This window comes from Haliaeetus leucocephalus, unplaced genomic scaffold (genome assembly GCF_000737465.1).
Source record: "Haliaeetus leucocephalus isolate CR32 unplaced genomic scaffold, Haliaeetus_leucocephalus-4.0 Scaffold2, whole genome shotgun sequence".
NCBI classification, from domain to species: domain Eukaryota; kingdom Metazoa; phylum Chordata; class Aves; order Accipitriformes; family Accipitridae; genus Haliaeetus; species Haliaeetus leucocephalus.
The window spans coordinates 353,399-376,000 of NW_010972438.1; the positions used below are offsets into that span (position 1 = coordinate 353,399).

The following is a 22,602-nucleotide window of genomic DNA, read 5'->3' on the forward strand; positions in this document are numbered from 1 at the left end:
TGCTGGTGAACCTTTGAAATGACCATTTGTTAATGTGCCTGGGGAGGGCATGAGAAAAGCTGACTCTCCCTCCCTCTCCACTTTTGCTCCAGGGAAGAGGAGGACAATTCTCAATGCCATTTGAGTGACCTCCGGGATCTTTTCGCATCTCCTTTTCCTTACAGTATACTCACCCCTAATAAATGAGTGGATGGACTGTGTAGATCTATTTTAGGCTTGTGAGGATTCTAGGAGAGAGGCTGTATATTTCATGTTTTGTATGGGCTCAGACATAGTGCCATTTTTGTCCCTGAATATCTTAAAACTCTTAAGTTGCTCCTTGGCGATGATCATGTAATTCATACAGACACACTGCCAGCCTCTCATTTTAAGTGTGATGGAGCAAGTTTTTGTGTTCTTTTATATTCGTACAAGTGACCTGTGGTTTATTGTGTAAGCTGTGGGACTACTAAAAGAAGAATTGATTTATAGTGCATGTGTCAGTTGACTTGAATAATCCTTTTACCAGAAGAATACAGTTGGCTACCTTTATAAAATTCAGCAGCTTGGCATTATAAGTTTGAGTTATTTTAACTGATACGTGTACACATTGCCTTTAAAGGAACCTAAGTGTTTTGCTCCATCATAAAGCGTTTTATTGAAGTACCTTCACTGGTATTACCCTCAGTGTTTCTCTCCTTCAGCTAGCTGGGTTGTTCATATTTTCTGTATAGCAAAACATTAGGCACAGAGGCTGACTTGCTCAAGGTCTTTTAGCAAGACTGACAAAGCTGGTTTAGCCCAGGATGTCTGGTCTCTCAGCCTGTGCTTTAGCCACCAAACTTCCTGCTGAATATGTGATAGGAGAAGGGAGAGCAAGGATAGCAGAGATGGCATCATGCAGCTGATTTCCTTCTTGACTTCTCGATAATGCTGGGAATAGGTTGGAGGGTTTAGGGAAATCATTAGGCAGAAATCAGTAAAACCTATTATTATCCTACTATGTTGGTTTTGCCCTGTAACAATGTGCAGTTGGCTTAAAAAAATAGGCTGTAGGTCTCTTGCTTTGCCCTGTGTCCCTTGTTCCTATTAAAGTGGCAGTATCTTTCCATCCAGTGTGGCTTTTCTTGCAGTATTGAATGGTGTGGACTCCTTATCCAGATCACTATGGATTAATTCAGTGAATTCCTTGGGGCATGCCACCTGCCAGTCCTTACTGTTTCATCAAAGTAGCTGGTTTTGGGCTATTTCCCTTTTCTAAAATCTTAGATGCAGAACCTCAACAGAAGTTTGGCTTGCCTTACACATACTTGAAGTTGTTTTGTTTTGGTTTTTTTTCTTTCCCCCGCATCTCCCAGCTGCACTGTTTAATATGCTGAGTCTTTCTGGTTTTGTCTTTCAATTTGCTCTTTCAGCCATACTCCATTTCTGTTCTTGCATAGAGTACTGTCAGTATCAGGGTTGTGGCCAGGTGGGGGGCTTTTTTTATATATATATCTATATCTATATATCTATCTCTTTATCTTTTGTCCCTGGTTTTTCTTTTGGACTTCACTAGAATTCCAGGAAATCTTTTCTTGGGTGAATTTTGGAGGAGGAGGAGGAAGAACTATGTCTTGAAAACTACAGGTATCCTTTCCATTAAAAATACTGTTGTTTTCTGTTTTTCTTCCCTGTATTCTGCCATCTTACTGTCCTGGTTTCAGCTGGGATAGAGTTAACTGTCTTCCTAGTAGCTGGTACAGCGCTATGTTTTGAGTTCAATATGCGAAGAATGTTGATAACACTGATGTTTTCAGTTGTTGCTAAGTAGTGTTTAGACTAAAGTCAAGGATTTTTCAGCTTCTCATCCCCAGCCAGCGAGAAAGCTGGAGGGGCACAAGAAGTTGGCACAGGACACAGCCAGGGCAGCTGACCCAAAGTGGCTAGCGGTGTATTCCATATCATGGGACGTCCCATTTAGTATAGGAACTGGGAAGTGGGGGGGAGGGATTCGCCGCTCAGGGACTGGCTGGGTGTTGGTTGGCGGGTGGTGAGCAATTGCACTGCACATCATTTGTACATTCCAATCCTTTTATTACTACTGTTGTCATTTTATTAGTGTTATCATTATCATTCTTAGTTTCTTCTTTTCTGTTCTATTAAACCGTTCTTATCTCAACCCACGAGTTTTACTTCTTTTTCACGATTTTCTCCCCCATCCCACTGGGTGGGGGGGGGGAATGATTGAGCAGCTGCATGGTGCTTAGTTGCTGGCTGGGGTTAAACCACAACATTACCTATGTTCTTTGTGTTTAATTATTTCTTGTACAACTTTTTCTTCCATTCTTGCCACAGTTCTCCACTCTTTGACTTCTAAAAAATTATTCTGTTATAATAGCTAAATATACCTGTTTCTTCAGGTATTGGGTAGTCATACCACTATCCAGTTGGGTTTTTGGGGGTCAAATTATTTACTCTATTACCGTTGTCTTCCTCTTTGAATGTTTTCCAAACCGCAGCCCCCTTGAATTTTACACCCATTCCAGTTTCTCATGAGTTCCTCTTTCTGACAGGATTAGCTGTGAACACCCGGAGCTTTGTCTCCTTATTTGCTCTGCTGCTTGTTGCTGCTGAACAATGATGCTTTTAAAATATCTTAATGCTCCTGTGGATATAAATTACTTGATAGGGTTCCCAGTTCCCATGATATGTGGTTTTCCAGTGTGTAACTGTTGCCCCTCTAGTCTTTCTTGCTAAACTGTTTGCCTTGATACAGAATCCATTAAACTGACCAGTTTATGGAATAAAACAAATGTGAGGGTTCCTTAGGTAGTTGTACTTCAACATTAATGTTAAGGGTTCAAGATGTTCAAATACAGCATAAATAACAGGCATTTGAAATATTCTACAAAGGGCAGAATCTCTTCTGTTTTCTTTTGTTGAAAATAATTTTCTTCCCTATTTCTACAGTTCTGTACTGTTTGTATCTGTAACAAGTACTCCAGTTGCAGCTAAGTCAGCTCTGAGCTGGCTTTCAATGGTAACTTCAGAGTTCATTTTATTTACAAATAGCTGTGGTTTTGAAGGGAATTCATTAAACCGATGCATTTAGTTAAGCTTTATTAAATTTTACTCTAAAATATAACGGGCCAAAGTCTTTTCAGACTTCTTATCTTGATCTTAGATATTTGACACATTTTTGAAATTTTCATGTTACAAAGTATTTGATGAAGAAAAGTGAAAGAATGAAGAGAAAGCAACAGAGCCCTTATGTATGGGAAAAAAAAAAAGCTAAAGTTGTATCTACTCTTCGTAAGTACAGCAGAGTGAAGGAATTTTGATTAGCCCGGTGCAGTAGCTTTTCAAAGTTTAGAAAAAAATGGAGCTTCTGACAGAAAATGAGAGATTTGGTTTGTATGTCAGTGAAGGCTGTGATTCATAAGGGAGAAGATACAAGTAGTTTTCATGACCTTACATCTCAAAGCCCATCTGTGGGCGCTCTGGAAGGCGGACTCTGCAGCATAAAGGCTGGGAATTAATCTGAGCAAAAGCATCTGTTGACCTACAGGGTCCTGTAGGGCATATCTATGAAGACCTCACTGGCAGAAGCTCCTACAGTTCTTAAAAATAACATTAAAACTAAAAAAAGAAAAAAGACAAGTAGAATGGCTACGAAGTTATGTTAGCAGCACCTCATATGTTAACAATACTTCACATATTGTGCCTAGTTCTCCACTTACACTATCGTAGAAATGTAATTTCTTCTATGTCAAGATCTTTTAAAAAATGTGTTCATTCACTTTTTCCTAAGTTCTTCGTATTTGCTGTCATCACTTTCTTCATATTCTAGCATTCCACTTTTGTGGTTCTGATTAACATTTATCTTTATCTCTGCCTTCTTGGAGGTGGGAATCTGGTGTGTAATACAATAGTCAAAATGCCCCAGTTGTGCACAGTCTTGTAGTGTTCTTCTGAGGGCTCATGTATTCTGAAGCTTGTGTCCCTGTTTTCAAGAACTAGTTGAGTAACTAATAACCTTTGGGAAATCTGGGTGATGTAGCTGTGTTTCAGAATAGTACGCGAGTCTGGCTAGAGAAATGTGGTCATTGTATCTGCTCTTGGCTGTCCTGGTGTCATCCTCTGTTGTGTTCTTCTCGCAAGCATCTGGCCTCACCTTGGGCTTGTTGCAGAAACATTAAACAGATCATCAAAATGCCCTTGAAATACTCTGTTCCCTCCTTTTGGAAAGGAGAGCAAGGCCAGGATGGTGTCCTTGGGCATGTTGTGCTTTGCCTAGGCTGGACTCAAACCTTCAAATCCTTCGTGCTCGTTCTGTGTGAAGGCTGTGGCTGGATCCATTACCTCGTCTCTGCACAGACAGGTTCAGTGTGTAGGTGGTCTGCTGTTATGGAAAGGGGCTGCCCGGGGTTTACAGCTGTAGTGGACAGGGGTTGGTTTTGTTGGCCTCCTGATGGGGGTTGCTGTTATGCAGGGTAGCAGTTCAGCCAAGGTGACAGAGCTTCCCTGTGAAATGAACTGAAAGGTGCTCATGTTTCAAAGTGCTCGCAATTCTCACCTCCTGTTAGGTGAACTCCAGATAAACAAAAGCAAGCTGTTTGACCTATGCCCAGAACATTGGCATGACTAAATAGGAGAAGAAAATAAAATCTGTGTGGACCAGTCTGACCTTGCAGGCTGGAGCCCTGAAATCTACCTGTGCTTTTGGCACCACATATGGTGGCCATATACCCCAAGAGAAAATGTTCCTTCACAAGAACTTCTTGATTAATTCTGTAAGATTCAGTTTCAACTTCAATTATGTTTGTATCCCTTCAGTTATTTGAAAGACTTTAAAATAGCCCAGCTTCCAGAGGCGCTTGCATTTAAATGAAAAGAAAGTAAAAATTTAAATAAGTTAGAAGTTGGAACCATGTTCACTTTGTTGTTTGTGTACATCTTTCCTCCCATTTCCAAGAATTGCATCTCATACCCAATTTCTTTTGCAGTTTTGTTCAGTGGAGGGACTGCTGTATGTCAGCCATGCTAAAGGGCAAGTGATGGAGGCAAGTACTAGTTTATATATTCACAGTTATCTAATATTGTTTTTGCCAGTTTCTCCTTTTGAACTGTTTTGTTTCCCAGTGCTGCTGTAAAATAATTGCACAAATGAAGGACTATATTAGCATGTTCTGGGATGTAATAATGTTATAACATCTGCTCAGTGAGACCGTATATGGAATTGTGAATTTTGTCCCTGATGTACTGTATTCTCAGGCAAAAAAGAAATGTATGTTTTTGAACTTCATGCTATAAAGTACTCCATTTCCTCCCTCAAACAGAATATACAGGTTGTTGTAAGTGGGGGAAAAAAAACAAACACAAAACTTAAATCCTAATGCAAGTAAATGTGCTAATTAATTCTGCTGATTCACAGTTCTTCACATTTATAAGTGGTTTTATTCTACTGATTCACCGTTCTTCACATTTATGAGTAGTTTTTTCCCAGAAGTAGGTACTAGGACAAATAAGTAGTTTTAAAGATCTTCATACCAGATAGGCAATTTGAAAAGCTCTTTTCGGGCTCAGAACAGACTCATCATATGGAAATATGAATAGGCAGATGACCGCAAAGCTCCCTATAAGAGCCTCTTAAAGAATAAGAGTCAGTGTAATTTCATAAATCAGTCACAGAATACACAGGGGTACTAGAGACTCATTTGTGAGCTAACTAGGCTGATTTGTTTCAGGTTGGTTTGTAAATTGACATAGTGCTAATTTAAGCAGGTTAATGGTTTCCAGCAGATAATGCATGGAACTCTAGTTAGACTGAAGTGGTGTTCTTTAAGATCAGCAGTATTACCAGTGGTAATCTGGATAGAAAGCATGCAGAAGATCAAAAAGATACTGGTTAGAGAGTGTATTGGGTATCTTTGGTAGGAAGTACAGCTCTTTGGTGAGTTCTGACTGAAAAATGAATACTGAGCGAATTAGCTAAAATGAAAAAGGCAGTTATGGGTCAACTGCCAGGTTTATATTTTATATGCCAAATAATTTTGGGACTCTTGCTTTTTAGCCAGTGAGGTTTGTTTACTGAACCATTTGGTCTGTTGGATGAAAAGGAAAATCTAGGTTTGCCTTTTTTTCCCCTAAAACTTAAATTGAGTAGAGACCTGCAATTCAACTTCCTGGAAAACCTGTTACACAAGAAAAAAAAATATTAAAAAAGAGCAAGCTTAAAAGTCAAAGCATAATACTAGTCATAAAGGCACTTGAAGTCATTTAAGAAAGTGTTAAGTATGTAAAAATAAAAGGTTGGTTGCACTTTTTTTTTTATTCTGCCACACAATTTCTGCATGAATATGGGTAAATGTATTTTTCTGGAATGTAGTTTATTACTTTGCATTTAATGTGTTATTGATTAAATGGGCCAATATATTTAACCTCAATGCTTATAACATGTTCAAAGTACTGAGATAAAATCCTGTATGATTCTAGTGTTTTGCTTTCTGTAAGTACTGAATTTCATCTTGCCTCCAGCTGATAGCAACGACATTTGGAAAAAAAAGAAAAGAGCGTGAGGCAGCTCTTCTGATATTTTTGGATGCCAATTTGGAAAGCATTTTGGAATATCAGTTTAACCCCTTGTGTCATGTTTCAGATGCACAAAACTCAGTGCTCTAATTATAACCTCAATGCATTATGTTTCTGCAGCTGTTTTAAGATAAAAATGAATGCTCTCAAATCCCAAAATGTTGCATTTCAAATGAAATGTTGGGTGTTTTTAAAGCACAGGCTGCTTTCTGCCAAGATTGAGGTAGACCTCTGTGATCTGGTTTCTGTATTTATAGAAGCCTAATCAAAGCTTTCTCGTGCAAGAAAACAATGATCAGCTTCTGAGCATGTGATCTCATGGTGCTGATGTGAAACTCTTTCAGATACTGTGTCCTTCCTTCCTTCCTTCCTCATTCCTTTGCTGTACTTCTCCAATAGTGTGTTGCTATATAAGTGCTCAGCTGCATTGTATAACCAACTCCTGCCTGAGCCCTGCTGATAGGTAAGGTTGAGCTCTCTTGGAGAAAAGCTGTGTGTTTCCTCTCTGCTAGAGACAGAGCTACACATGCATGGTGCTGCTCCCTTTCAGATTGGTGGCTTAATCTACTTTTAAAAAGGCATTTTTGTTTTCTCTGAAAACTATGGACAAGACTGTGCCAATTGAAACCATTTCACTTGCCTGTTCTTGCTTGAAGACAGATTTTCACATCTAGTTTCCAGTGCCATCAGTGGATGTTGGCAGTAATAAGTCATTTCTTACTATTTGGAAATGCATAACTGATTTGGAAATGTTCTGTTTTCTTGCATATATTAAATACTGTGAAGTTAAGCATTCTACAAGAAAATCAGGTAGGCAGAGTAGACATTACATTTGAAGCACAAAATACCAGGTCTTTGTCAAGGAACAAAATTAATTCTGCCAAAGAGACTACTAACATGCTCTTCAGAAATTTAACCTCATGTTCTGTTAGATATTATTATGGGCTTGTTCTTAATAAACAAACCCCCACTGGTTTCTCCTTGCTTCTCCCCCTTTTGAACAGCTTTTTTTACCTTTCTTGCTTTCCTGTACCCTTTGTGCTGAGCTTCTTCCCCTAGGCAATGAATGACTTGTCTCCTACAAGCTTTGGCTTCTGCATACAGCCTAGATGCAGCTAATACCACATGGAAGGATGTTTGGAAAACTGATATATTTTGTTCTGTTAATGGCATGTTTTGCGCATTGGATTTTTTAACCCACTACTTTCTGCATGGTTGTATAATAATGACTCTTTTGTTTAACATTAGATAAGCATGAGATCACCGTGGCACAGCTGCATGTGTAGTCACTCTTGAAGCAATTGCACACCTAATTGGCTGACAATCTTGGCATTTTTAAAACAAACACAAGCCTTTTAAAAGCAGGGGACGTATTTATGTATGAATAGTCAAATAAACCTGTTGGGTGTCATCAATGGAGCCCTCTGGCACTGAACAGTTGTGTGATGACCCTGATCCTGGAGGCAAATCCCAAGATCAAGAGACCAAAAAACAACATGAATCAGAGCAAAAATTATCCAAAATAACCCATAATGCTTTGGAGAACATTAATGTGATTGGTCAAGGCTTGAAGCACCTTTTCCAGCATCAGCGCAGGAGGTCATCAGTTTCTCCGCATGATGTTCAGCAAGCTCAGGCTGAGCTGGAGCCTGACATGGATTTGGAAAGCCAAAGCGTCTGTGCTGAAATTGATGGTGTCTCCACCCACCCCACAGCTCTGAACCGGGTGCTTCAGCAGATCAGAGTGCCACCTAAAATGAAGAGAGGGACGAGCCTGCACAGCAGGCGGGGCAAAGCAGATGCCCCGAAAGGAAGTCCACAGATCAACAGGAGGTCTGCCCAAGATAGTCAATCAGGTCGGCCCAGATCGTCATCTACTACAGATGCTCCCACAAACTTGTCCGTGATGGAGATTGCTTCTTCTGTCTATGTAGGTGGAGAGGAGGCCACAACAGCAGCAGTAAGTTACTCAGATTTACCTTTGGTTATCATCTCCTTGTATGTTTTCTTAAGCCTTTTGAATCTTGTTTTTAAAAGCAAGTTTCTTTTAACAAACACTAATGCTACTGTATTCAAAAGCTGCTTCAGTGGTGAAGCAAAGAGCTTAAAAGATGCAAGCATTAGTCATTTTCTCACATGGCAGGTGGCTTATTTTATATGTATTTGATCAGTGAAATGAGAGCTACTTTTGAAACACATTAGGCTGGTTGGATGGCACACCACAGTCAAACAAGGAGTGATGGGAAGAGCAGCAGCCAGAGTAGTCCTTAACAGTTGTTATCTAGTTCCTGCAACAAAACCTTGCATTTACGTAGATGGCTTTTTTCTTCCCCTCTTGTTTTATTGTGTATTTTATAAAAGTGAGGAATTCCAGTTTGAGTGAATGGTGCTGTCAATCTTTTAGGCTGTTGAGAGGCTCTGGGAACACTGGTTGCAGCTTGCAACTGAACTGCAATGCCAGGTTGACTGAATCTGATTTAGATCAGCCTGGCTACTGTGCTGATAGGGGATCAGTGCTGTCTTTTTTAGTTTGCCTAGCCTGTGTGGAAAAAACATTCACCAAAACGACAGTCTCTGTTCTGTGACATGTTCTTGCAAAGCTATGCACATCGGCTTATTGGTGAAGTCAAGAAATAGTGTTTGTCTTACCATCTCTTCTTTCCCAAATTGATTTAGTTGAAGCACTACTTTTTTTGAAAGACTAGGTTTCTGATTTAACTTTAGCTATAACCTATATTTTCCTAGAATTCTTTGCAGCCTTGTTCCTTGGGGGACAAACCCTTTGATAAAAATAGGAAGCATTGTGAAACTGATTTCTGGTTCTTATTCTCTTAATTAAAGAGGGTCTGACCATGACTCTTGGACCAAAAGAAACAATCATGCTAGTGTTTGATGCTGTTGAAATCTTCAGGACTGTGCTTACATAGATTTTTTCATTATGAACATTTGTTCTCCTATACTACAGTTGCTTTGATGTTGGCTAGACGACAGTGGATTGGGGCTGAATCCTCAGTCATCCGGAGGTTGCCTCACCTTGTCTCTGCAGCAAGATTGTTCCCTTGTTGTACATTGTTTTCCTCCCCTTGAAGCCTACTTTGAAATATTCCAAGAGAAAACCTTTTCAGAGTATTCGGCAGAATAATATGCTTCCAATATATTTTCCTGATAGTCATCTGGAAATTAGCATATCTTGCGTTTACAGATGGTAATTACAAAGTATTAGCATAAATTACAGTGTCATTCTAAGGCAGTGAGTGAAGTTTCCTCTTGGGAGAAGCATTGAAGGAGTCTGCCTGGAGCTGTATCTGGGTTTTTTGGTTCTTGCCAACAGTTAAAAGAATAGGAATAGTAATAAAGTAGTTAGGAAAAGCATACGCTCCCCCAAGATGGGTTAACTTTGCAATTGAGCTGTGCCAATTGAGCCATTAAGAGGCCTCAAGAAGAGGCCTCTTAATAGCTTCAGGTTTATTTGCTTACTGGCTCTCTTTTCATTGTGAGTGAATTCATGATCTTTGTTTTAAGAGAATTTTCGGGAAAGTTGATAGTTTTCTGAGTTTGTACCCAAATCCAGCAACTTAAGTTTATGAAGCAAGCTCTGGTGTGTTGGTTTAAAACTGTAGTTCCTTTACTTCATGTGTGAGCAGGGAGATTGAACAGGCTAAGCATATTAGGTAATTAACATGGGAATATGGGAAAAGACCTGGAGTGCAGTGTCCTTTCTCCCAACTGTGTCAGCTGGTCTGATGAAATGTTACCGCCTTTGCCTAGATCAGTGGTCTCCAAAGTGGGGTGTGTGCAAGACAATCCATTGGAGTGTGGGAAGAAAATATTTTTTGTACCATTAATAAGTAAAATAATTTTTTAAAATAATGGGTTTTATATCTTTCTTTTCCTTTTTAATTTCTATCTTTGTGTATGTTTTATAATGTATATAATGTATTGGTTCAGTAATACATGTATATAGTTTATAAATAAATGTATTGGCAGTCCATGCTCAAAAATTTTTTACTAATGGGGTGTGCAGCCAAAGTTTGGAAGCCACTGGCCTGGATGAATTGGGTCACTTGGCAGGAATGACTGTAAAAATGAGAACTATTAATCTGATAGTAACTGCATTCTGCTACAGCATCTTCTATATGCGAGAACAAATTTACGAGTCAATTTTTGGTAGATAATGGCCTTTGATTATTGAGAAGCAGCAACTGTAGCTGCTCTTCCTGTTGAGGAGCCTGCCATATTGAGAAGTGTTTTCTATGAACAGTGGCTCTTCTGCTACTTAACCAAGCAGTCATTTCAGAGGTGGATGTGAGAGTGGTTCTTGTTGCTGTTTGCCGTGTCCTCAGCTGGTATGTACTGGGAGTTGTGGAAAAGGGGCTGTTCAGGCTTTCTCCCCTCCATATTTAAGAAAGAGGGGAGAGGACTGGAGTCTGAAAGAGGAAGATTAAATGCATGTGAGGAAAGGCCTTCTTTGGGGACCATCCAGAGACCTCTGTGACTGGTTGTCCCTCTGTAGAGTTTAGTGAACCTCCAGCTGCTTTCTAATATTTGCATATTGCACCATTTTTCTGGCAGACAATAAAGATGTATTATATGGGTCTAAAGTGACATAACCAAGGAAATGCTGCCTTGCTTTTTCATCATGCTCTGGGGAAATATACCTTTGATGTCTAATTTGGGCATTTTGGTCTAGTGGAGAAGCTTTGTACAGCATTTATAGTGTGTCTGAGCTGACCTCAAATTTAGGTTTTGCCCAAGAGGATTTTCCTTTGTGGTAATAAACTGATGGATGTAGTGGGAAGGAAAGGGGACAGACTGACTACTGGGCCAGCAATCTCTGGATTGCATCTGGAGCATAGCCCCCAGGACTGTGACTATAACACAGGCTTTTAGAAGAGCAAGGGTCAAGAGTGGCCAAAGTTCCTGATGTACCTGAACAGAAATGAATCTTTTAAAAATCTTGGGAACATGAGAATGGAAAATCTGATATATTTGGTGTTTTTAAAAGTAGCTTCCTTGCTTACAAACTGCTATTGCAAGAAAGTGACAGCAGCCATCTCCCCTATGCATATGAGCAAGAGGGAGGCAATCAGCTGTTCCAGCAATGTTCACATTTTCCTTTGGTACTTGTATCTCTTTTGTGTGTGCATGCAGGGTGGGAACCCTTTGTTGCAGGACTGAGGGAAGCTGTGGAAATGAAGTTAATGCACTTCAGCATAGCTCCCCTCTCTCACACAATCCAAAGCACGTGTGCTGCTTCAGGACATAATACTTCACCCTTCTTAACCTGAGTCTTCCAGTTCCTCTGTTCTAATTGGGAATTGCTTCCTGATGCACATTCTGAAAACTATGGGTACACTTGTGTTTATTTGGATTCTATCTACTTTGGGAATGCCACAACATGTGTTGATAGGGCTCTGAGATTTGTTGTATTTATTTTTCCATTCTTGTTCTGTGTATTTCTTAAAATCTCAATTAATTCTCTCTTAGATCACCTGGAAAAAATGAAAAACCTGATGAAAAATAGCTGCACAGAAATAAAAAATGTCATCTTCTCTATAAAGTAAAATAAATAAAATCTTGCTTACTGGTCACTTCATTCTGTAAAGGTATTTCATTCCTGTAATATGAAGGTGGAAGACTTGTCATGAGTTTACTGGAGTCCTGGCTTTGCCTCAGTTACCATGTGTGTGCTTTCTTTACTCGTAAGCCTGTTCCCATTTGTAGCATAGATGGTACTGAAACAATGCTTCCTAGCTAACAAGATGCTACTTGGGCACAGGGAAAAAGCTGTTCAACAGCATGCAGCAACTGATCAAGACACAAAATAAATAATGCATTTCTTAATGAGAACAGCAGTGTTGGTGAAAGATTTCAGACTTGGTATCGTCTATTCAAGTAAAGAGTGGTACTGCTTTTAGCAACCTTTTCAGTTACTTCCAGAAATGTGGCTATGAACTGTGATAGCATTTGTGAAGACCCTTCAAGTTGCAATAACAGAGTCAGTGGGATTTCAAATTGCTCAGAAAAAGGAAATTCTTTTACAGATATTTTCATTTAAAATAGTTCATGTTGATTAAGCCAGAGGACCATATAACAAAATAAATTTAGGTATCATGGCAACTCTAAAACTTAATCTCTAGTACTAATCCTCTTGCAAAGAACATTTTTATTTCTAAAAGAAGTATTTTGCAGCTATGTGTAAAGTTTACCCGTTCTTTTGACTGCTGTTAGTTTCAATATTACTCTTGCATGTTTTCTTTGGTGAACAAAGACTTAAAATGAGAGCACAGAAACGGTTTGGTTTTTTTTAACAGAACCAAGTAAAAAACATAGCTAAAGCAGCTCTCAAGTTTGTTCTTAGTTTAGTCAAGTTTTCTGAAGGAAAATGTGTGTTCCTGCTGTTCCTTTAGCATTATTGTCATTTCAGTGTTTGAGTGTTTATGCTTGATTATTGGCTTTTGTTAAATATAACATTCTGCCCAGATATATGACAAAACAGGAGCTTTCTTGATTGTGCATAGTCTTAAGTGGGCTCAGAAACCTTGACTGCCTTCAGACTCATCAGCTGTTTCTAAGTAAGCTAAAGGCAAAAGTCTGGCGTTGTATAAGCTACAGTTTACTTCAGAGATTTCACAAGCTTGAGCATGCACTCAAGCTGAGGCAGTACCGATTCTGGATTTATGCTTATTTACACATGTAAAATTACAAGATAAATATGGCCTGTCGTTTAACAGCATTAAATTCAATATGCAATTAATGACCTGTTGCTCACCTTATTCAGCATTCTGCAGTTGTACTTTCATGTGATGTAATTTTTTTTTCTTTTATGAAAAAAGACTATGGGATTATGTAATCTCAAATATGGACTTTCCCCACCCCAGTCCTGCCTGAAACTTTGTCATATCTTCACAGAAGATGGGTGCGTGCATAAATTGTAAATGTATCTCTAAGCAGCTTCAGTTATGATCTAAGTTGATTACTGTCTGAAGGAACATCTGGTTCCTGCCTAAGGGTGGTGATATAAACAGATGCTCTAAATAACCAAGAGGGTAAGGAAAAACAGAAAGTGCTGTGGATTCCAAACAGTGACTTTCTCTGATGTGTAAAATATCAAAACAAGCAAGAAAGGCAGAAAATTGGTTCATACTTTCAATGGGCAGTGGGACTGTGTAATCGAGTGTGGCATCTTTGATTTTTGTGCTTTGAAAAGCACTGAAGTAAAAGCTGTGACCATTGAAATCTAGTGGCAATGTGGAGCTTTGCTGTTGCTCAGTTTTGTTTTCCATGGTTGTCCATTTCCAGAGTCTCTGTGCACTACATAGCTTTGAGCTGAAGTAATTCACCACTATGAAGCATTTCTCTCTCCTTTCCTTCCACATTTCCTAAATTCTACTTCTTTGTGCTGGGTTCTCTGATAAGAAAATGGAAGCATTTGAATAATTCACCTAAATTCTGCAGAAAGCAGCAAGCCTTTTGGCTCAAAAGACTTTGAGCAGAACTGACATAGTCAACAAGGTATTCAACATTTTATCGCTAGTGAAAGGGAGATCATCTACTAAGTACCAATTAGTATAGTATCTTGGCTAGTTAGTATCAGGTGACTAACCATGAAAGCCTGGAAGACATTTGAAAGAATTTGGAATTCAATTTGCTATAGAGAGTTGTTTGCAGCATCTCTGCGGTTAGCAGTAAAAAACTAGAAATAATTATATTCTTCTATTATTTTACAAACTTCATTGGTGTATAGTTTTATCAGTTTTGGTGCAAGGCCAAGAAGAACTAGAAAGAAGTGGGAATGAATACTTCAATTTGAATGGATTTGGGATAGACAAAATGTCTAGCAAGGTGATCACTGCTAAAATGGCCCTGTGACTTAAAAACCATCCTAGCTGTCCTAGATGGGTTGGTTGCACTGAAGAATACGTATGTGTATGTTGGGACCCTGAGTGCGCTCCCCAGCTTCTAGAAGTTTGCCTGCCTGCATTCAGGGTCAGCTGGCTGGTAAGAGCTGTTGTGAAGAAAGTTAGGTATAGTCTCAGCAAGGGCCTGCAACTCCTCCTTTGGGAGCTGCTTTTAAGCTGAGACTCTTGCTCTCTCAGTTGATCAGAGCCCAGACCTATGGACTGACTTCCTGGACTAACCTTGGACCTGCTTCATCACTAGGGACCTGTGATGATCCCAGACACTTGGCTGAACCCAATGAATTATTCATCAAGAGAACACCACCCACAGCTTGCCTAGATCTCAACTGCTATGGAGAATGAGACCTAAAATTAGGTGGGGATGCTAGTCTCTATCACTGGTAAAGAAATTGGTGCACCTGCCTGTTACCTGTTACTACCTTTTGTCTTTTAGCAGTGTGCTGGTTTTGGCTGGGATAGAGTGAGCGAGCAGCTGTGTGGTGCTTAGTTGCTGCCTGGGGTTAAACCATGATAAGCAGTAGTCTGTAGAAGGGGGAAAAGAGTTTGGTGGGAGTGTTGGATTCTTTCTTTTCCTAGGAAATTTTGCCAAGTCCCCCCACTTTCTCTCCCAAGAGCTGGTAACAGCACTGTCTCACAATGTGGCACAAGAATTGGAAGAGTTATTCAGGAGCTCATTGCAACCCTACACCTCAAAAAGTGGGGATCTCTATTCCCCCCCAAAGAGCTAGAAATGCTAAGACTTCTGTGGTATTGCTATGAAATCTACATAATTTGGGGAGCTGTAATAGTCATGTGAGCTGCCCTTAACTTGCATAGGAAACACACAATAAAAAATTGGGAAATACAAATGCTTTTTTTTTCCCAAAGGATAATGTTGTCTGTTCAATATTCCATGAAAAGCACCACGTGTGTTGTCATATTAACATAATATCTTGCAGTTATTTCGTTCTGAGACATGCTATCTTAGTTATGGCATGTGTCTGTAGGTATTAGGCTTAAAGTGTGTTGATTCTGCTTGAAGTTACAAATTAAGGGTAGACAACTTGCAGGTTAAGTACAGATGATTATACAGCTTTAAATAACATATGACAGCTTTTACTGACTTTACAGTATAAAGATATAATGCATTTAAAAATCAGCTACATGTAAATTTTACATCACTGATACAATTACTGGCAGAGCTTCCTGGTTTATGGTTCAGTGAAATCAGGAAAGCATGATGCAGCCATTTGTTAAATCAACTTTATAAAAGACATCAGTGTTTTTGGCATTTGAGAAGCCAGCTTAGCATTCAGTCTGCTACACTGTCATAAATTTTTACTAAATTCATGAGTTGCTAAATTGCTAAAACTATAACTCTTGTTCAGCAATTTGTATTGCAAAATTAGTTACAATTCAAGTGGAGTCAGTAAAGAGCCAGGTAAAATCTGAAATTACTAGAGCTAACTTAAGTGCAACAGAGATGAAGTTAAGTGTGAACTCAGACTTTAAACACTGTCTTTTAAGTTACGAGACATCTGAAGTTGTTTCATGCAGGATTACTTTACCCCTAAATTTTCCTAATTTATTTAATCTCATTGAGACTAAATTATTTAATGACACTTAAATAGAAATAATTTAAAGTATCTGGCAGATAAGATTCAGTGATCAGGGTTGAGTCTCATATGGACCCTTGGGTTCTACTTGAGTCTATGGATTGTGTATACAGCAAACCTTCACTTGATTTTTTTGTTTGTTTCATATTCACTTTCTCAAGACTTTGCCTATTTGTCTCCTTCAGTTCTTCATGATTTTACCTTTTAAATAAGTTTGTTGCCTTCTTTTTTTGTTCTTAATAAAACACTACCAATTTCACTTTCTTGATTTTGCTGTTTGCTGATGACAGTGAGGATGCACTGACTCACCTTGCCTCAGCAGGGAGTATTTCCTTTGAAATTCTTTAAGAATTTCATAGATCCAACTATAATTAGAAAAAATCACCGAGCTACAGCGTTGATCCATCTGTTGTGAACATATGGGCTATACAAGCTACAGCGACAAAGAAACAACATATATAATGGAAAAGCTGTGATTCAATAACGACGAAAACTGCATAACACAGGAGATGTAGTCAAGTAATATAATTCTGATTTTTCTGGTGCATGTCTTCTGTCATCATTTGATCTGCTGGTACCTCCCGCTGTTGTGATGGATGTAGCCTGTTTTTGTTGCAGTCGATGTCTGCCATCTCTTACGGAGCTCTTCTGCCCCCATCAGATACTGGTGCAAACTGTACAAGGCTGTGTCGAGTGCCTCCCTCCTCCCCCATTGTCCAGGCGTTCAGCTCTACCGCTGCCATTGGTAGCAGAAATTCCTGCTCTGCTTTCCCTTCTTTCTTTATTTTCCTCCCAGTGTTCAGATTTCTGTCATTTAGAAGAAGTAATGGGCATTTTGTTCTCTTCTAATGACTTGTTGTTGCACTATGGTATGTTGAAATTAGCAGCAGTGTGTTCTGTTAGACAGCGTGCTGTAGCTACTACATCATGCTGCACAGTGTCTGTGGCTATTAAGTCTAAGATTTGCCTGTGACTGCAGAAGATTTTGCTACATGTAGATGTGGGAAGTCAGCAGACTTGGATTGCTGAGAAATTAGCATTCAGTTATATTTTATTAGAGGCTTGTAGAAGCCTTTGTGGGCTGCTGTGAAATTGTCAGTGCTTCTTACTGGAATGGCAGGAACTTTACCTGTTGCAAGTGTGTTTGTGAAGCATGGATGAGCAGGAACCCATGTGCTTCTGTCTAGAGTTTACTACTGAAGCTTAAGACCTGTTGAACACATCCAGACTACTTCCATATCTTCCAATTTTTGCAGAGTCGAGCCCTGAGCTTCATCCTTCTGTGTGAGGCAAGGCTGCACAGTGATTTAAGTTTATGCTCTACTCTGCCTACGTAAATGCTGTTCTGAGCTTAACTAATGTTTGTGATTTATTTGCTTGCCCAGTTGGTCCTGCTGGAAACTGTTACACTTGCTCTTTAACTCTAGGTGCTCTATCTGAGATACAGTTTGGAAAAGAAAAAAAACCCTTATCTTTATCAGCATGGCCATGTTGATGAGGTAAGTGGCAAAAGTGAAAAAGAAACTTTGTAATTAAATTTCCTGGTATACTTAAAAACTCAGGCTTCGCTGGCAGGGGGCAACTGGGAAAGGCCAGGACTCCTCAGACCAGGAAAGACCTAAAGCAGATCTTGGAACCTGCGTTCTCCAGCCTGCTCTTCAGAGTCCCCTTGTGGGGAAGGAGTTTCTTATGCCTGCCTCATGTGCGCAAGTGCTGTGTGCAAGTTCTTACCAGGCAAAGAGAGTAAACAGACGTGGTACTGATATTTTCTGGTCTCATCTCTGTTCTGTCTTTGTTTAAATTTCTGAAAGCCCTCATCTACTACCATGCTCCTATCCTATCACCAATTTTTTCTTTTTTTTTTTTTCTGGTGTCTTTGTTCCAACTATATGAGCCAGGCTGAAGTCTTCTTTCTTCATGTGCTGCCCACAATTTTATAATTTATAGTGCATTTCTAAAAATACCTAGTCAATGTCTGTCTGTCACTCCTGATGGAGAGTTTCTGGCATGCCACAGATTTCTCATTAGGCTTCATTCTTCCTTTTCCAGGAGCTTCCTCTTTCTCCAGCCTGCTCATTTCATGTGACAGGGTCAGTTTTCAGCTGTCTCCTGATTAGATACGCCTACATTTTTCTTTTCATGCTTATAACCCTGTTACATCCCCCACACACTAAACACGTTGCCAGGAAGCTTAGGAGGTTAATCTCCTCAAAATATGTATCATTAACCCAAGAGGGTTTTTTGTTTGGTTTATAGTTTGGTTTGTTTTTTTTTCCCCTCCACATGTTTTATGTGTGGATGCTGCAAAGTTTTGGAGACGAGTCTTGATTTCTTGTTTGTTCTGCAAAGCCCCTCGAACAAGGTCGGGACTCAGCAAGGTAGCGAGTTCCCTGGGTGATTGGGTCAGACCAAAGTGTTTAGTGCGTTGTCACTGCTGCTTACAAAGGCAATAGAACTACCTGCTTAGCATGGTGATAAGAATTTCAGGGAGGTTCTCTTACCATACAGACAAAAGCGTGATAAAATCCTCTTCTGTATCTTTGCAGCACTAGTTTATGTGAAGAAAAGGGTTAAGTCTGGGGCAGCTGTCAGGGTTTATCAAGGGGTGGGATAGTCTCTTTCAGGTAAATGTCCAAAACTGTGGTACTATTTTAACTTTGCTTGTAAATAGGTTGATGTTGTAAGTGTTAACTCACGTTTGTATGGTTCTCCAAAATAATGAGTACTGGATAAGCCTGATTTTGTGTGGTGCTGAGATCCTCTGCTCCCAGTGGGAATTAAGGACATTGGGTACTTTGTGGCGTAATGGAGAGTAAATTCGTAATAATCCTCTGCACACAATATTTTTAGTTCATAGTATTGTTCCTTTTTCGGTTCCCTCAATTTGTTGTTGAAATAGAAGGGCAAAATGTTATCCCAAAACCACAGATTGGATTTGTTCTAACACCTCATTTACATACATTTGCATGTGTAATAATCCTGGTGCATGTTGTCAGGCTTTGTATAGAAACTGAGAAATGAGATTGTCATAGCATGGAAAATAATGTAATAATTAAAGTCTTACTGAGATACTTCACTTGGTCTTGTATTTCAAGTCGTGCAAATTTTAATATTTTTGCATAAATCTTTTCTTGTAGAGGCAGCCCACTGAGCCAAGAAAGCAGGATTGTGGTGGTTTGAAAATGATTGAGCCTGCATGGGTCTCATTTTGTTTTACTGTACTTTCAGAGCTTTTTGTGGGGTAATTAGTTACGTGTGAAGACATGGACAAACGGAACAATATACATGTTCCAGAGATACAGAAGTAGTGGTACTTCAGTGAGAAACTGTGTCTGCCTGAACTTTTATCAGTGCCATGAAGGTAATGACAGTGCCCAAGCATTGCACTGCATTGCAACCAGTGCCTCTGAAGTTAGTTCTGGTGATGGTTTACCTGAAGGCTTATGTTTGCTTTCATAGAGAGATGGGGATTTTGGAATGAAGTCCTGCTCCCTTCCCTGCTGGCAGGAAAATGTGTGGAAATGAACAGTCAACAAAAAAGGCAAGTGTAACCCTGAAGTCTTACCATGATTTTAGTAGAAATCAAAATGCTTCAGGCACTTCAAGGCAGTAACTATGCCTGCAGTTCTGAGTGGCCACCTTGCAGAAGGTGCAGTGCAATGACCTGGGTAGGTCTTTCCCTTGGCACAGGGGAGGAGTGCTTGATGAATCAAGTTCATCTGCCTCCCTGCCCCCCAACCCGTGGTGAGTTGTTATATCCTCCTGTTTGACATTTGAAACATTATTGGCGTGCTCTATCTGGATATTAAATATACTTTATCCAGTCATTTTTTTTAGGCTAGATGAGCAATGTGCAGAGCAGAAGTGTGGCAAACAGTAGGTGATCAAAAAGGTAACAATGGGATATGGGAGGAATAAAGTCAGGATTACTTCAAGAAACAAAACCGTTAAGAGAGTTAAAGTAATGGAACAGAAGAATGGAGGAACTCACACTCTCTTTAGTTGAAAGAAAAGACCTATCCACTTCTGCTAGAAGGACTGCCATTTGCATAGACTTCCACACTGGAATAATGAAGCCTTTTGACATTGTTAGGGTTTTATGGAAAAAATACAAAATCAATCTTATTGAAATAGAAATCATTACAAATGTGCAACACTCTTTTTTTTAACACTGAGATCCTTATATGGTTTGCTGTCATCTGGACTTACACGCCAAGCATTGGTGTTAAAGCAAGGTGGTAGTGAGGTCAGTTTATTCATTCAGGGTTTCTGTACAGTGAATTGTTTTGGAATATTTGGTAGAAGCCCTTGTCTGACGCCTTCTGGTACCACTAAGAAGGCAGATCAACCTGAATTAATTCAGTATTAAATTGTTTAGTGGATTTGCAACTTTTTGCCTCCATAGGCCCACACATTTCCAGGTTGCCATTTGCTTGCCTCAGGGTTAGAGGAATGATAGGAAAAAGGATTTGCTGTCCTGCAGTGAGGTCCCTGTAGGGCAGCTTTCCAAGGCACCACTGACCTCACTTCGGCATCCTGATGGGACTTCCTGTGTCCTCATCCTCTTTTCAGTTTTGATGGTCAGTTTTCATACATACTTCAGATGTCTTTGGAAGTTGGTTAACAGCTTAAATCTATATTCTGTTGCTGTCCACATTTTGAAAAATGACTACATATGCTTCTAGAATTGCAGTTTCCAGTCTTTAGTTTGCTGACTCCTCAGTATTTTCCTTTCATGATGTTGACCCCATGAGTATCAAAAACATACTAACAGTAAGCTTGCTTTTCTAAGTGACTTCTAAGGACTCTTTTCAAATAGCCACACTTGTCTAGAAACTACGTATTAAAATAAACAAGGTAGCATATTCAACTGTGCCACCCTTTCAGTATATGTAGCAGAGCTGTGGAACAATGAACAGTTTCCCTCCAACTGTAAATAGTCTTTTTCTGGAAAATAAATTACTGCTTTAACATTTTTCACAAGTTCTTTTGTCCTAAACACCATGCAACACACTTGGGACAACCATCTGTGAAAAGACAAAAGATGGAGTTTTTTATAACAATACAACCATGTGGAAAGTCTACCGTGGCTACAAACAGTATGTCTTAGATCTATAAAAGATCACTTGAGCTTTAACCTGTTTGCCAAAAGAACAAGCAATCTTCTTAACTGTAAAGTTTGCTGTTCCATTCAATTTATATAGGTGGTAAACATTGTTGAAATTGAGTAAAAAATTTTGTAGCTTTGGCTGTAAAGGACTATTTTTATATTGAAAATATTTCTCATATAAATAGATCAGGTTAGTCACAAGCCCTTCTGGAAATTATATATATGATTTTATTTCCAGTACCTGCAGCTGAGTCATGTTAAAACAGCACTAATCTTGCAGAGTTACTGTAAAAGGAAAGCTTTTACTCATTTGGGAGGGTAAAGTAGGAGTTACCTGTATCCTGACAGCAAGGCGTACAAGAACCTGGATGGATTTGTGTACGAGGAGCATTTCAGGACAATGGTAATTTGGTCTCTTGCTTAAAACTGGTGCTGCAAGCATCTGGAGCTACAGATCTGGGCTTCCAGCAGATCTGAATGGACAGCTGTGTGCTGCATGAAGTGTGACTAATGCAGCTCCAGCCCCTGTGACAGCAAATGCTGTTCTCCTACCCCAAAAGCGGAACCCAATGTTGATGCTCTGTAGGGGGATAGGGTTGCATTATTTTCATCTTGCAACAAGGTAAGATACTGGCAGGTCACTGTAATAGCTTAACTGCAAATTGAGATAGGAGTAGGCTGAGGATTGTTTCACAAGCTCAGAAATTAATCTTCAGTTGCTTAATTGCTCTGAAAGACCATGCTGTACCAGCTGCTGCTTTTCCCTGGCTGGTAAGTGACCTTTGTGAAGCACAAGAGTGGTGTTAAACTCAAACTCTTGTTTATGGGCAAAGAGGACACACATTACATGTAAGAAGAGCCAAGAATTTAATTTCACTATAATTGAAATCTTAAGGGTCTAATCAGTATTAGTCCAGATCCAACTGTTACAGAAAAATAAAATAATAATAATGGTGTTAAAATCGTTATACACACACTTCTTAGTTTATAACCCTTTTCCTTGGGTTATGCTCACCCTTCCACTGCTCCTCTGGGTCCTACAGTTGGCGATTTCATTCTGGTCAGGGTGGAGGTGTGTGGGTATTACAGCAGGTTGTCAACATCTGGAGTCCTTCGCTGGGAGGAATTCAGTGTTCAGGTTGATGGTTTCTTCTTCCTCACCCTAGGATGTACTTGGGGTATTTTTTTATGTGTTTGCAAACACACGTTTAGACCTTTCTCTTTCTTTATTGGTCTGCAGCTCCACGTACATCCAAATTTACTGTGTATGGTGCCTTTTCTGTATATCACTATTGTTTCTTTGTTATCTCTTCCTGTTCCGAAGCCCCAAAACAGCTTTCTACAGCTCCACATCACATTTCTTTAACTGACCATTGGTGAGTTGGTTATGGCTGTGAGGTTTCCAGTGCCTGGTCTGTGCCCC

General features: G+C 39.6%; 1 protein-coding gene across 7 annotated transcripts in view; it reads left to right on the forward strand.

The window, feature by feature from the left end:
• TMCC1 (transmembrane and coiled-coil domain family 1) overlaps positions 1–22,602 on the forward strand; it is a 121,675-nt gene that overhangs the window by 18,719 nt on the left and 80,354 nt on the right. For 3 of the 7 annotated variants that reach the window (XM_010570105.1, XM_010570116.1, XM_010570097.1), the window contains 2 exons: positions 4,968–5,024; positions 7,801–8,512. In XM_010570105.1, the coding sequence (XP_010568407.1) occupies positions 7,967–8,512 (546 nt within the window). In that variant the 5' untranslated portion in view covers positions 4,968–5,024; positions 7,801–7,966. Of the gene's footprint in view, positions 1–4,967; positions 5,025–7,800; positions 8,513–17,685; positions 17,813–22,602 lie in introns of those variants that run through there. The other 4 variants (XM_010570127.1, XM_010570121.1, XM_010570137.1 and 1 more) reach the window with 2 other exon arrangements.